General features: G+C 45.3%; 1 protein-coding gene across 4 annotated transcripts in view; it reads right to left on the bottom strand.

Annotated features, from left to right (window-relative positions):
• The window catches only part of syk (spleen tyrosine kinase), a 184314-nt gene that overhangs the window by 15213 nt on the left and 154019 nt on the right, over nt 1-15082 (bottom strand). For all 4 annotated transcript variants that reach the window (XM_068030147.1, XM_068030145.1, XM_068030148.1 and 1 more), the window contains 3 exons: nt 8958-9161; nt 6027-6216; nt 4815-4955 (listed from right to left, as the gene is read on the bottom strand). In XM_068030147.1, coding sequence (XP_067886248.1) covers nt 4815-4955; nt 6027-6216; nt 8958-9161 — 535 coding nt within the window. The remainder of the gene's footprint in view (nt 1-4814; nt 4956-6026; nt 6217-8957; nt 9162-15082) is intronic.

Below are 15082 nucleotides of genomic sequence, written 5' to 3'. Positions count from 1 at the left end.
CCTTGCCTCGCTGGGGCCCGGCCAATTGTCCCCAGCGAGGCCCCGTACTCCGGGGCCAGCGTCCCTCTTGCTCCTCTTCCTGGCTGCAGTCCCAGCAGTGGCCACCGCTCCCGCTGCTGCTGCTGGGACTGAGAGCTGCCGGCCCGCTGATTGACTGACAGCTCTTGAAGACGGGACTTCCTGCCTCAGAGGGGCGGAAGTCCTGTCCGAGGCTAATTAAGGGCCTGGCCCACGTAAAATTATAGCATGGCTTCCAGACGTGGCAGAAGAGGGCTCACCCCTGACTTTTTTGACCAGTGGGTGTGGTCTCCAGCCCAACGTAAAATTCTGGCCCATGTCTGGTGTCTATGTTCTACCATTGACAGTTCACTGTTTTACAAACTCTTCCTAGTCCTTGGGGGAGAAAGTTGTTTGTGTAGCACCGCGTATGCTACACAAACTTAAGTCCATTACCCAGGGACTGACAGCGCTGCGGGACACTACCTGCGTGCCTGTGCAGCGTTCCTCATTGATATCATTGAGGAAATCCACGGTGCTGTCTGACCCCAGGGAATTGGCATAAGTCTGTGTAGCTCTGCTTGAAGTGGCACTATGTGAACAAATTTCTTCTCCCCCGCCCACCCCGTCTATGGGTCCAGTCCAACCAGTTCAACTCATTACTGGAATCGCTTAAACAAATGTAGACTGATTTTTCTGCAACACTGGGCAATCGACAGATACAATGTGTCTTAAGCACACTGTACCTGTCAAGGCCTCAGAAAGCTTGAATTAGCTGTTCTAGGCCATTAGCTTGGCCTGAGTACACTCATAGCACAACCATACTCCTAGTGGGCCTTGAGATAGGAAGCAAGGGCAAAAATAACAGCACTTCAGGCCTGCAGTTGCACTCCTGTACCTTGGGACCTTCCGGCTACCTCTGGAAGAGATGTTAAGTGTTAAAGGGGAATGTGGGGCCATTAAGGACAGATGCAGGTGAGATTATAATGTATAGTAAGGAAATCACAGACATATTAACGGGGAGGCAGTGGCGTAGTCGTAACGTCACTGGACTAATAATCCAGAGGCCCAGGCTAATGCTTCGGGGACATGGGCTCGAATCCCACCATGGCAGATGGTGAAATTTGAATTCAATTAATAAAAATCTGGAATTAAAAGCTAGTCTAATGGTGACCATGAAACCAATGTTGATTGTTGTTAAAACCCATTTGGTCCTTTAGGAAAGGAAATCTTCTGTCCTTACCTGGTCTGGCCTACAGGTGACTCCAGACCCACAGCAATGTGGTTGACTCTTAAATGCCCTCTGAAATGGCCTAGTAAGCCATTCAGTTCAAGGGCAATTAGGGATGGGCAACAAATGCTGGCCTAGCCAGCGACACCCACATCCCACAAACGAATAAAAAGAATTTTACATCTGTTTTCATTGTGGTGTAGAGGACAAAATACTAGTGGTGCAGGTGAACCTAAAAATAAGTTAAGGGGAGGAATGTAATGAATTTAATATAAGCAGAAAATGGTAAAGAAGAAAATTGGACTTAAGATAGAGCAATCTCCAGCGCCTAATAGTTTCAAGCCCAGAATGTCAAAAGAAATAGGTGAGGAAATTATAGATGCATTAGCTACAATTTTCCAAAGCTCTCTAGATTCAGGACCAGTGCTTTTGGATTGAAAAATTGCAAATATTACTCAATTTATTGACAAAGGGAGGGAGAGATAAACCAGGCAATTATAGACGTGTCAGTTTAACATCAGTTGTGGAGAATTTACTGAAATCAACGACCAGAGTGACTGAGCATATGGAAAAGTATCAGCTGATCCAAGAGAATCAGCGTGGATTTGTGAAGGGTAGGCCATATCTGAGTAACCTAGTTCAATGTTTTAGGAGGTCACTATCATGGTGGATAGGGGATTGTCCATGAATGTTATCTAAAGGCATCTCCAAGGCATTTGATAAGGTTCCCCAGAGAAGATCATTTGAAAAATTGAAAGTGCATGGAATTGGAAATAACCTGTGACATGAGTTGGTAATTGTTTGGAAGGTAGGAGACAGAGTACGGATAAAGGGAATGCTCTCTAACTGGTGGGATGTGACAAGTGGTATTCCCCAGACCTTTGTACTAGGGACTCTGCTTTTTACCATATATATTGGCTTGGTTGAAGGAATAGAGAATTGCGTGGGAAACATTAAGTTGTTTAAAGAGCAGGAAGTTTTTTAAAAATTCATTTATGGGGATGTGGATGTCACTGGCCAGGCCAGCATTTATTGCCCATCCCTAATTGCCCATGAGAAGGTAGTGGTGAGATGCCTTCTTGAACCGCTGCAGTCCATCTGGGGTAGTTACACCCACGATGCTGTTAGGAAGGGAGTTACAAAAGGAAATAGACATACTCGGTCAGTGGGCAAAACTACAGCAAATGGAGTTCAATGTCAAGAAGTGTGAGGTCATTTACTTTGGATCTCAGAAAGACAAATCAGTATATTTTCTGAATAGTGAGAATGTAGGACAGTGTGGGAGTAAGGAGATTTAGGTGTCCAAATACAAAAATCACTAAAAACTAATGCACAGGTACAAAAAATAATTAAAACCTTTCCCAGTTCTGATGAAGGGTCACAGACCTGAAACGTTAACTCTGTTTCTCACTCCATAGTTGCTGCCTGACCTGCCGAGCATTTACAGCATTTCCTGTTTTTATTAAACTGGGCTAATGGAAGGTTGACCTTTATCTCAAGGGAGTTGAAATACAAAAGGTAAAGAATTGATGCCTTAGTTGTGAAGAGCTTTATTCAGACTCCATCTGGAATACGATGTTTTGTTTTGGGTATCAAACTTCAGGAAGGACATATTAGCCTTGGAAGGTGTGCTACTTCACCAGACTAGTCGCAGGACTGAAAAGGTTAAATTATGAGGACATTGTGTATAAACTTGGTGAGTATTCCCTTGAGTTCAGAAGGTTGAGGGGATGATCTAATTGAGGTCTTTAACGTGTTAAAGGGGCACGCAGAAACCAATCTCTCTGGTGGGGAATCCGGAACAAGCAGGCATAATATACAAATTAGAACAATTAGGAGTGAAGTTAGGAAACACTTTTGCACACAGAGAATAGTGGAAGACTGTAACTCTCCCCCAAAAAGTTGTGGATGCTTGTCCATTTGAAAATTTCAAGACTGAAATTGATAATTTTTTTATTAGATCAGGTAGTCAAGGCATATGATGCAAAGGTGGGTAAATGGAGTTGAGGAACAGATCAGCCAAGATCTAACTGAATGGTGGAACAGGCCTGAGAGGCTAAATGGCCTACTCCTGTTCCTATGGTGAAATATGAGAATGGGAATGGAGAAGGGCAAAAACACAAAAGGCCCAGCCTCTGAGGAGAAAGCGGCAGAGCCCGGTGGAACCCTAATTTTCATCCCCCACCTGAGTTACATAACAAAAGTGCCAGCACAGTATTTTGCAGCCTCCTGAGGCAGGTAGGCACCCGACATGCACTATTAATGATGTGTATGCTCGCTGCCCATTTTGCATTTACCAACCCAGCTCTCCGAGAGGAGAGCTGCTGAGTGATCCCTTATGAACCTACCACAAAAACAAGTTATTTATTAATTCTGCTAAAGGTATCGCTAACAGATTGTTTGTTTATATAACAAAGTTTCTGTGTTTTCATTACTTACATTTTTACTACACTATTAGCATTGTGTGAAACATCGATACAGAATAATCTTCAGGAAAGGAAGATTAGAATTAATACTTTGACACAATCTGATGATGCTTGATATTTTATATATTTTTTTTACAGAAAGGAAATGTCAGTTGGGTTTATGTGAAAATTGTTAGTCTGTTTTCTAAAGAAGTGCTTATTACTTTTATCAATACCTACAGTTAATTTTGTCGAAACCATAGCATTTAAAAAGATTATGTTGGAGACTGTGCAATGAATCTGACAAAACAAATATTTGCACAAAAACAATGGGACCAAAAATGCTCGGCCCTTCAGGTGCATCCCCACCATAACTCTTGAGAGTATAGCAAAAGGGCTTCAAACAAGGTGCAGGAATTTTCTTTGGCTTATGTTTGGGGTGGGTGTAGAGCTTCCACTCATTCAAATGAAGGCCAATGATGTAGAGGTTGTGGCCTTACGGCAGGGATACTGAAGCCCAAGAGTTCCCATTGCTTTGGCCTGGCAAACACCAGTCAATGGATTGGTGGCTAATATGCCCTGAAGGGTAAAATGTACTGGTCTCAGGAGTTTTAGGGCCTACATAGAGTATTTATGCTCGGCTTGTGATCTGGATCCTGCAGATATAAATTTACTTGTTTTTTGGGGGGAGCCCTCTTTGCAAAGTGCCACAGAAGGCACAGTCAGAAGATTTTTGAGGGTGGAAGGGCTGAGCGATCATCAATGATAGAAGTGTGGAATTCTCACCCACAAAAGGCAATTACTAATTTTAAGTCTGATATTGCTAGATATTTTTCTAGCCAAGGGTATTAATAGACATTGAACCAGGTGCATGAGTGGAGTTAAGATCAGCCATGATGTCATTGAATGGTGGAACAGGCTCGAGGGGCTGAATGGCCTAATCCCATTCCTATGTTCCTACACTGTTCAAATGTGGGAACCTTACAAAAAAAAAGGCTAAATAATAGTCGCAATTTGTTACTTTATCTGTTATAAATTGATGCATTGATTTCAATAACACGCAACAACCCTGTTAATCTATGATACCTTTGGTTTCAAGACAACACTGCAGTTAGGGGAGGGACACACTGGCATGAAAGAAGCAACATTATTATATTGTATTACAGGGAAATAAAACTTACTTTGTATGGCTTCAGACCATAGGAAAATGCTTCCCACATCATCACACCAAAACTCCAAACATCACTTTTGCTGGAAAACTTGAAGTAGTTAATGGATTCTGGTGCATACCACTTTATTGGCCATTTACCTGTACTTTTAGCCTAAAATTAATATAAGATGGAAAAAAAAAGAACCTGTTGATTTTGTCACATCCATCATCCTTACAAAAAACAGAATGTAGTATCATAACATTCACTTATTTGTCTACGCTGTACTTCAGCATTAACATCGATCTTGAGTTCTAATTATTTTGAAATGGATGTAATTAACTGCTGCTATTTAACCTGAGAAATGAAGATGGTGGCAGTGAGTGCTCAGTGACTGAGCTGGTCAGGAGCATAGAAGAAGATTATAATTAGCCCATATGAGGCATGTTAGTGTTTGTGAATGGAACATGTGCCATTCAGTAACCAGATGAATTCTTAATCCAATGTGTCGTCATCAGAAACTCAAGAGAGCGCTCAACTTTGCCACTACACTAAGGTGAGTATTTTTATTTCCTACATTAGCTATTCTTGTGGCCCTTCTTAATCTAGTTTCTATTAGTGCCCATTTTTACACTCTGAACTGGGTTGAACATAAAATCGACAACCGAAGCACTTCACAAGGTAAAATAGGTACTGAGCAGTAGTAGGAGAAGAGTTGGGACAAGTGACAAAGAAATAGGTTCAAAGGAGGCTTTTGTAGGTTGATAGAGAGCTAGCAAAGCAAAGGAGTTTAAGAAGAGAGTAGAGGAATGTTGAGATTAAGACAGTTGAAAGCTTTGTCATCAAAGATGGAGTTGGGAGTACGGTGAAGCAAAAGAGGTCATAGCAGGAAGTGCAGATTATGTATGCCAGGATTTAGGGCTTGAGTAGATTGCAAAGCAACAATGGGGCACAACTGTGGAGGAATTGCAAACATAAACTCAAAACATTCAAATGGTGCGTATATAGATAAGCTTTTTTTTTAAAGAAGTCTGATCCAAGTTAATTACACAAGTGAGTAACACCTCAGTTTGCAGGATCAGAAAGCTTTCTTCAAGAAATGGTGAACTTTCAATCGAACTACAACCTACTGTAGATTTCATATTATGCCACACAAGAGATTTGAGCTTGAAATCAGTGAAATGAGGAGTCATTAATGATACTTAGGAATTGCCGAAATCAGAAAAGAACTTCCTCACAACTTACTTTGTAGTAATTCTCCTCGGAGTTTATGGCCTTCGACAGGCCAAAGTCACTGATTTTAGCATAATGCTGAGTTACGAGGAGAACATTCCTTGCAGCCAAATCCCTGTGAACATAGTTTTTCTCTTCCAAGTACTTCATGCCCATGGACACTTGATGTACTAATTCAACAATGTTGTTTATGCCAACATCTCTGAAAATGCAAGACATTTTTATTAAAATGTTGTTTGAGGAGAAGCTAAAACAAAATAGCTTCATGATCAATAAATGAATTACAAATGTCACAAGGACTGCAGCATTCAGATCCTAACAGCAGATTTTCTTACTTCTGCTCCTCAAATTTTGTGCTTTTATTATCAAATTCTTGATGGATTATTTTGCTTTTGTGCAGGCCAACATGGATAGGGTGATGTGTCAGCGGAACTTGGTGTGGGAGGATACAGGCAACAGAGCTTTGGATGTGGTGAAGTTTTATTGATGATGGGGAGTATGAAGCTGGACAGAGAGCTTTGGAATAGTTGAGCAGCGAGGTGACAAAGGCAGGGCTGAGGTGAGCCATGTTATGAAAGTGGAAGTGGGCTCAATATATGGGATCAGCCACTCAGCTCTGGATTGAATAGGCTGTTGAGATTACAGTCTTTTTCAGCCTGTAGCAATGGCCAGGATAGGTGATGGAATCAGTGGGTAGGGAACAGAGTTTATAGCAGGAGCCAAGAACGATTCCTTCAGTCTTCCCAATGTTTAACTGAAAGAAATTGCAGCTCATTGAAGATTGGATATTAGACAAAGCAGTTCAAATGTCACATTAAAAGGACAATTGTTAATCCTGTGCCTCGCTACCCTGATCAAGGCACACATAAGAATGCAGGTTCCTAATGACAGTTGTAGGTGCACCTATGGAAACTGTCATTTGCTTTGAACACAAATAAAGAGAGTCGAGACAAAGTCTGAACTTGTTTTTAAAATGCCAGTCTCTGAGCCTACAATGTATTCTTGCAACAGTTATTTACAGTACTGGTAAACAGGACCCGCATTAATGAATGTAACACAAACTAGTTACTGTGAACTGTTTGTCAACAATGTGTGCTCTTCTGATTGGCACTTTAAACAACTAAGCAGTGCATTGGGAGGAGGATGCGCAGAGATACTGATTTTTCAAAAACATCAATTTAGTATTGTGCAAAATACTACTTCTTATCGATGTTCCCTCTAATTATTCTGCATTGTGAATGGCCTGTTTGTTGCACTGCACGGTAAGTATGTTTTAAAGAGGGTCTTAAAGGAAGAAAAAGAGGTAGAGAGGTTTAAGGAGGAATTCCGGAGCTTTGAGCCCAGGGGTCTGAAGGCGCGGACACCAATAGCGGTGTGATTAAAATTGGGGATGCTCAAAAGGCCAGAATTAGAGGAGAGCAGATATTTTTAGATTAGAGATACAGCACTGAAACAGGCCCTTCGGCCCACCGAGTCTGTGCCGACCATCAACCACCCATTTATACTAATCCTACACTAATCCCATATTCCTACCAAACATCCCCACCTGTCCCTATATTTCCCTACCACCTACCTATACTAGTGACAATTTATAATGGCCAATTTACCTACCAACCTGCAAGTCTTTTGGCTTGTGGGAGGAAACCGGAGCACCCAGAGAAAACCCACGCAGACACAGGGAGAACTTGCAAACTCCACACAGGCAGTACCCAGAATCGAACCCGGGTCCCTGCAGCTGTGAGGCTGCGGTGCTAACCACTGTGCCACTGTGCCGCCATCGTGGGGCCTTGTCCACCTGGAGAAGATTACAGAGTCAGGGAGGGGCGAAACCACAGAGGGATTTGAAATCAAGGACGAAAATTTTAAAATTGAGGCGTTGCTTAACCTGGAGCCAGTGTGAGTCAGTGAACACAGGGGTGATGGGTGAACAGGACTTGGTGAGACTAAGGAGATGGGCAGCAGAGTGTTAGCTGACCTCAAGTTTATGGAGGGTAAAATGTGAGAGGCCAGCCAGGAGTGTGTTGGAATAATCAAGGCTAGAAGTAACAAAGGCAAGGATGAGGGTTTCAGCAGCAGACGAGCTGAGTCAGCGGCGGAATTGGGCAATGTTATGGAAGTGGAAATATGTGGTCTTAGTGATGGCATGGATATGTGGTTGGAAACTCATCTCGGTGTCAAATATGACACCAAGGTTGCGAGCAGTTTGGTTCAGCCTCAGATGTTTAACGGGGAGAGGGATGAGTCAGTAGGAAGAGAGATTGTGGCAGGGACCAAAGACAAGGACTTCAGTTTTCCCAATATTTAATTGGAGGAAATTTCTGCTCATCCAGTACTGAATGTTGGACAAGCAGACTGATAATTTAGAAACAGTGGAGGAGTCAAAAGAAGTGGTGCCCTCTTAAAGGCATTTTAAAGGGAATGCTGGTTATGTATGACCTGTTTGTTGCTCTACTGGATACATTCAAGATTGCTGCTCAACCGTACTCCCATGCAGCTTAGAGGGAGCATTGCTTCTAATTCAGAAAGTAGTACTGAGTCAGTACTTGGTCCAGGTAACTTGTTATTTGGCTATTCAATAGCAACAATCCTTACAAGGAACACATATAATAGGGTTTGATATTTGGAACTCATTTTATTCAGATTCAGAAGCAAAGTAATCCAAACTAACCATATAAAATTAATAAATTTTAGGTTCATAAAATATTGCACTTGAATATGTGATTGAAAAAATTCATAGGAACATAGGAGCAGGAGTAGGCCATTCAGCCCATAGAGCCTGTCCCGCCATTCAATATGATCATGGCTCATCATCCACTTCAATGCCTTTTTCCCACACTATCCTCATATCCCCTTATGTCATTTGTTCTGACAAACCTACAGGCAACTATTTGAGTGATTTGTTATAAACTGGAACATCACACCATAAAGACAAACTGGACTTACTTGTGAGCCTGTAGAAATTTGTTCATCTGGCCTTGCTCTGCAAGTTCCATCACCAGCATTAAACACTCTCGTTCACAAATGCCGATCATGCGGACAATGTAAGGGTTATCAAGCTGATGCATGAATTTTGCCTCCTTCATCAGCTCATCCTTTACTGCAGGATCATCACTCTTCAATACTTTTACTGCTACGCTAATATTTTTCCTGTTAAATTAAATCCAAAAACAATGGGGTGAATTTTAACTTGCAAAAATATGTGAGCTTGGGAGCAGGTGGAGTGGGTGGGTGGGGGGGGGGGGGGGGGGAGGGGGTGGGGACAGTTAAAAGGGCGGAAATTGACAAAATGTTGGAAAATCAGCTCCAATCCACCAACTACCACATTTAACTGCAGTGAATTAGGTTACGTGTGAGAAAATCTCTTGGGAAAGGCAGGTCGCTGACGTCAATCTGTTAAATTGCTCACCTGTAGCGATATTAACATGACTTTTGGAATTTACCTGTGGGTGCATGGGTTTCCCGGGCTTCCTGGAACTCAACAGTGAGGTGAGAACACAGTGGCAATTAAGGTAGCTGAAGACATGACAGGGAAATATGTCAATAAGTACTGGAACCTCATAACTGCTGTCTTGCCTGATTGTGTGAAAGGCTTTGCTCACAAATGAGATGAGTTAACTTGAGTTACTTTTGACACCTTTAGAAGTCACTGTCACAACTTTGGAGGTTTGTACATCTGACATCTACTTTGGAGCTGTGACATATCAGATCTGCATGAGCTGAGGTGACCAGCAGCATCAACAGCAAGAAGAGCACAAATAGGAGCAGCACTAGCAGGAGCAGCGACAACCTGCACCTCACAGAGCATCAACTCCACAGGAGAAAGGGGGTGAGAAGAGAGGCACAGTTCACAGGAGGCCATACCCATGACACAGGGTGTACAGGCAGAGAATAAGCTTCCTTGACACGTTGGTCTGGATTTTATGAGCGATCTAAAGCATGGCGGCTCATTTAAATAGCCAGGCAGCCCGCTTCCCCCAAACAATGGAGGGGGTAGCTGTCTGTCACTGGTAATGGCATCAGCTGCCTGTGCAGGTGCTGGTGCCGTTTTTAAAGGGCAGCCAGCCCTGTTGGCATATTTAAATTTTTCAAGAAAGATCCCACCAAAAGTAAATACATTTCTTATGCCCCTTTCCCATCCCCCCAATAAAAATTGCTATAAGTATTTGCCCTTCCCCCCTCAAAACACTTACCTTTGACATCTGACCTGCCTCCCCAAACTGCAGAAAGTTTATCCCCTACACCCTTTTCGTGCTTTTGACTCCATCCCCCCCACTCCCCACACTGACAAACTTGCCTCCTACCCCCTCCCCACCAGCGTCAAGCTTCATTTCCCCAGACAGAGATCTGAAGGCACGGGAGCACCAGCTGCTGCGCCAAAGATTGTGGTGGGTCCTCGGGAACTCAAGTACATGGATTTAAATGTATTAATTTTAGCGATTTGAACATGTTAATTATGGTCCCATCGCCCAACGGTACGGGTGCCGCCATGAAGCCTTGCCGCTGCCGGGAGGATCAGGCCAGGCCCTGCCAGCGTCAAGGTCTGTGGCGGGCCTCATCCGGAGCCATCTTCAGGCCCCCAACTGCCACGGATCACAATGTAGAGGGCTTCTTAAAATCCAGCCCTTGGAACACCAGTGTCTCAGGACTGCCAAGGTCTTGCGTCAGGTGGTGGCAGACCTTTGCAGCCTGCTGGAACAAGACCAGATGTCAGCTGGATCTGGTGTTCATGCTTTACCAGTGGCTGTCAATGTCATCGTCGCCATCAACCTCTTTGCCTCTGGATCTTTCCAGAGTTCTGCCAGAGACTTTTGCAGGGTCTCGCAGTCAGCGGTCCACTAATGCAAAGGACAGGTTACTGATTACCTGTTTACCAGGGCAGGCAATTACATACACTTTGTCACTGATGATGCCAGTCAGAGTGAGAGGGCATTTGGAATTGTGGCTCTTGCTGGCTTCCCACAGGCGTAGGGTGTCATTAAATACACACATGTGGCAATTAATGCACCCTCAGATCCTCCAGGAGTGTTCATCAATCTCAAGGATTTCCAATCCATCAATGTGCAGCTGTTGTGTAACCACAAAAGATGTTTATGCAGGTGTGTGCAAGAATCCTAGGCAGCTGCCATGATACTTTTGTGCTGCAGCTGTCCACCCTCCCAGATCTCTTTGTGCCTCGAACAGACTTACTGGCTGGCTGCTTGGAGACAGGAGATATCCACTTAAAATGTGGCTCATGACATTCGTGCGCAACCCAACCAATGAAGTTCAGGAAGGATACAATGAAAGCCAGATGTCAACCAGAGCAAGCCATCAGTGCTCTGAAGGTGCACTTCAATACCCGCCAGCCAGGGTCTCCAGAATGGTCATGGTATGCTGTGTTCTGCACACTATTGCACAGCAGAGGGGTTTGGACCTGCAGGGGGAACAAAGCGCAGAACATAAAGCCTCTTCAGATGATTCCAAGGAGGATGATGGGAAGGTGGAACATGATGCAGCCACGACACCAGCAGCAGCGTACATTGCTGCCCAGGATGCCCTCATTATTGTGAGGTTCATTTTGGTCCACCTGTCCTCCTATCTGACAGCCACATTCAAAAAATACTTCCCCCAACCACACAACCTCTATATTTCCTCAACACAAAGCAGTCCTACAAATTACCAAGCATCTCTTTCACAGTCCCTATTGCTCAACATCAATGCATATCTTACAATTAATCACAGGCAGCAGGCAAAAATGGTCAACACAGGAAAGTGGTGGAAAGAAATAATATTTATCAGACTTAGAAAGTAAGTAGAAGTTTAACGAACTAACATTGTGTAACACGCCCATATTCATGCCCCTGTGCAACTACAAATCTTTAATCTTCCTTTTCCTAGCACTTCTATGTGGTGCAAGCCCTGTGGCTTCAGCTCAGATCCCTGCTCTGACTGCTGAGATGTTCTTGGTCGATGTCCTCTGGGTTTTGAATCTGATGAGGGCCCCTGTGAACACTGCTCCACCTGCATCTGTGTAGGGGTAGACTTGACCATTGAGACACAAGGCAGCATGTGCGGTACTGACTGGGAGGGGCAATGGGTGAGAAAAGGAAGCGCTTTGAGTTGAGTCCCCACCTCTCATGGCCCAGCTGCACTGCCCTGTTAGCAATGAGCTGGAGAACACTTTGCTACAGATCAGTGGGATGATGAACAGCCAACGCATCATTCATCCTATTTCAAGTGGCATTTATATGCCTGGATTTTACTAGCTCTCTAGGGAAGGGCTGGGAGGCAGGGGGGCCTGTAAGATTGCGGTGGAAAGGCGAGGGTGGAGGGCCCATCGCCTTCCTTCTGCCATGGCTTTTCACCAGCAGCAGGAAAGCTGGAGGATGGTCCTCCCGCCCAGTGGCCAATTGTGCCACTTAGGTGGCCAATTAAGGGCCTCTTCCATTTTCCAGTGGTGAGTGGGCCCTCTGCCATTTGGGAAGACAACCTTGTGAACCCTGGAGGCCTCCCTGTGGGCTCAGGGCTGGGGGGAGGGGCCCTCCTAGTTGGGGACTATGTGTCCCACGGCTGGGCCCTCAGCAGAAATAACCTCTCCTTCCCTCAACAACACCCCGCCCGACTCCTTGCACCTCTCTGTTCAGTTTTACCCCACTCCACCTCCTCTTCCTCCTCCTATCCTATCTCCTGCTCTTCCCCCAGTGAGCTGTCTCTTTCCAGGGCCTCACTGTCCTCAAGGTCCACAACTCTCTGGAGGGCCATGTTATGGAGAGCACAGTAGACCATCACGATGATCGAGACCCTTGCAGGAGGGTATTGGAGGGTGTCATCCAACCCATCCAGGTACTGGAATTGCATCCGATGGCCTGCACAATGATTGGCCAGCTGAGCAGGTGGCATCGGTTGTTTTGCCTCTGTGCCTCTGTCTGGGGCTCCCGTGGAGGGGTCAGTATCCACCTCTTCAAGGGATTTCCCTTGAACCCTTGGATCCATCCACATACTTTGGGGGATGGAGTGAAGAGCTGAGGCAGCCTGGATTGGCGGATGATTTTTTTTTAATTCTTTCATGGGATGTGGGCTTCGCTGGCCAGGCCAGCATTTATTGCCCATCCCTAATTGCCCTTGAGAAGGTGGTGGTGAGCTGCCTTCTTGAACCGCTGCAGTCCATTTGGGGTAGGTACACCCACAGTGCTGTTAGGAAGGGAGTTCCAGGATTTTGACCCAGCGACAGTGAAGGCACAGCGATATAGTTCTAAGTCAGGATGGTGTGTGACTTGGAAGGGAACTTGCAGGTGGTGGCGTTCCCATGTATTTGCTGCCCTTGTCCTTCTAGTTGGTAGAAGTCGATGGTTTGGAAGGTGCTGTCTGAGGAGGCTTGGTGCATTGCTGCAGTGCATCTTGTAGATGGTACACACTGCTGCCACTGTGTGTCGGTGGTGGAGGGAGTGAATGTTTGTAGATGGGGTGCCAATCAAGCAGACTGCTTTGTTCTGGATGGTGTCGAGCTGCTTGAGTCTTGTTGGGGCTGCACCCATCCAGGCAAGTGGAGAGTATTCCATCACACTCCTGACTTGTGCCTTGTAGATGGTGTACAGGCTTTGGGGAGTCAGGAGGTGAGTTACTCACCTCAGGATTCCTAGTTTCTGACCTGCTCTTGTAGCCACGGTATTTATATGGCTACTCCAGTTCAGTTTCTGGTCAATGGTAGCCCCTAGGATGTTGATAGTGGGGGATTCAGCGATGGTAATGCCATTGAATGTCAAGGGGAGATGGTTAGATTCTGTCTTGTTGGAGATGGTCATTGCCTGGCACTTGTGTGGCATGAATGTTACTTGCCACATATCAACCCAAGCCTGGATATTGTCCAGGTCTTGCTGCATTTCTGCAAGGATTGCTTCAGTATCTGAGGAGTCACGAATGGTGCTGAACATTGGGCAATCATCAGCGAACATCTCCACTTCTGACCTTATGATTGAAGGCAGGTCATTGATGAAGCAGCTGAAGATGGTTGGGCCCGGGACACGACCCTGAAGAACTCCTGAAGGGATGTCCTGGAGCTCAGATGATGGACCTCCAACAACCACAACCATCTTCCTTTGCGCTAGGTATGACTCCAGCCAGGGGAGGGTTTTCCCCCTGATTCCCATTGACCTCAATTTTGCTAGGGCTCCTTGATGCCATACTCGGTCAAATGCTGCCTTGATGTCAAGGGCAGTCACTCTCACCTCACCTCTTGAGTTCAGCTCTTTTGTCCATGTTTGAACCAAGGCTGTAATGAGGTCAGGAGCTGAGTGGCCCTGGTGGAACCCAAACTGAGCGTCACTGAGCAGGTTATTACTAAGCAAGTGCTGCTTGATGGCACTGTTGATGACACCTTCCATCACTTTACTGATGATTGAGAGTAGGCTGATGGGGCGGTAATTGGCCGGGTTGGACTTGTCCTGCTTTTTGTGTACAGGACATACCTGGGCAATTTTCCACATTGCAGGGTAGATGCCAGTGTTGTAGCTGTACTGGAACAACTTGGCTAGGGGCGCGGCAAGTTCTGCAGCACAGGTCTTCAGTACTATTGCCAGAATATTGTCAGGGCTCATAACTGAAGGCACTGGATACTGCAAAAGCTGTTTCTTGATATCACGCGGAGTGTATTGAATTGGCTGAAGTCTGGCATCTGTGATGCTGGGGATTTCAGGAGGAGGCAGAGATGGATCATCAACTCGGCACTTCTGGCTGAAGATTGTTACAAATGCTTCAGCCTTATCTTTCGCACTGATGTGCTGGGCTCCCCCATCATTGAGGATGGGGATATTTGTGGAGCCACCTCCTCCAGTTAGTTGTTTAATTGTCCACCACCATTCATGGCTGGATGTGGCAGCACTGCAGAGCTTCGATCTGATCCGTTGGTTATGGGATCGCTTAGCTCTGTCTATTGCATGCTGCTTACGCAGTTTGGCATGCAGATAGTCCTGTGTTGTAGCTTCACCAGGTTGACACTTCATTTTGAGGTAAGCTTGGTGCTGCTCCTGGCATGCCCTCCTGCACTCTTCATTGAACCAGGGTTGGTCTCCTGGCTTGATGGTCATGGTAGA

Source organism: Heterodontus francisci, chromosome 4 (assembly GCF_036365525.1).
Source record: "Heterodontus francisci isolate sHetFra1 chromosome 4, sHetFra1.hap1, whole genome shotgun sequence".
Lineage (NCBI taxonomy): Eukaryota > Metazoa > Chordata > Chondrichthyes > Heterodontiformes > Heterodontidae > Heterodontus > Heterodontus francisci.
The sequence above is the reverse complement of the archived record's forward strand: the minus strand, read 5'-3'. Positions and strand labels throughout refer to the sequence as shown.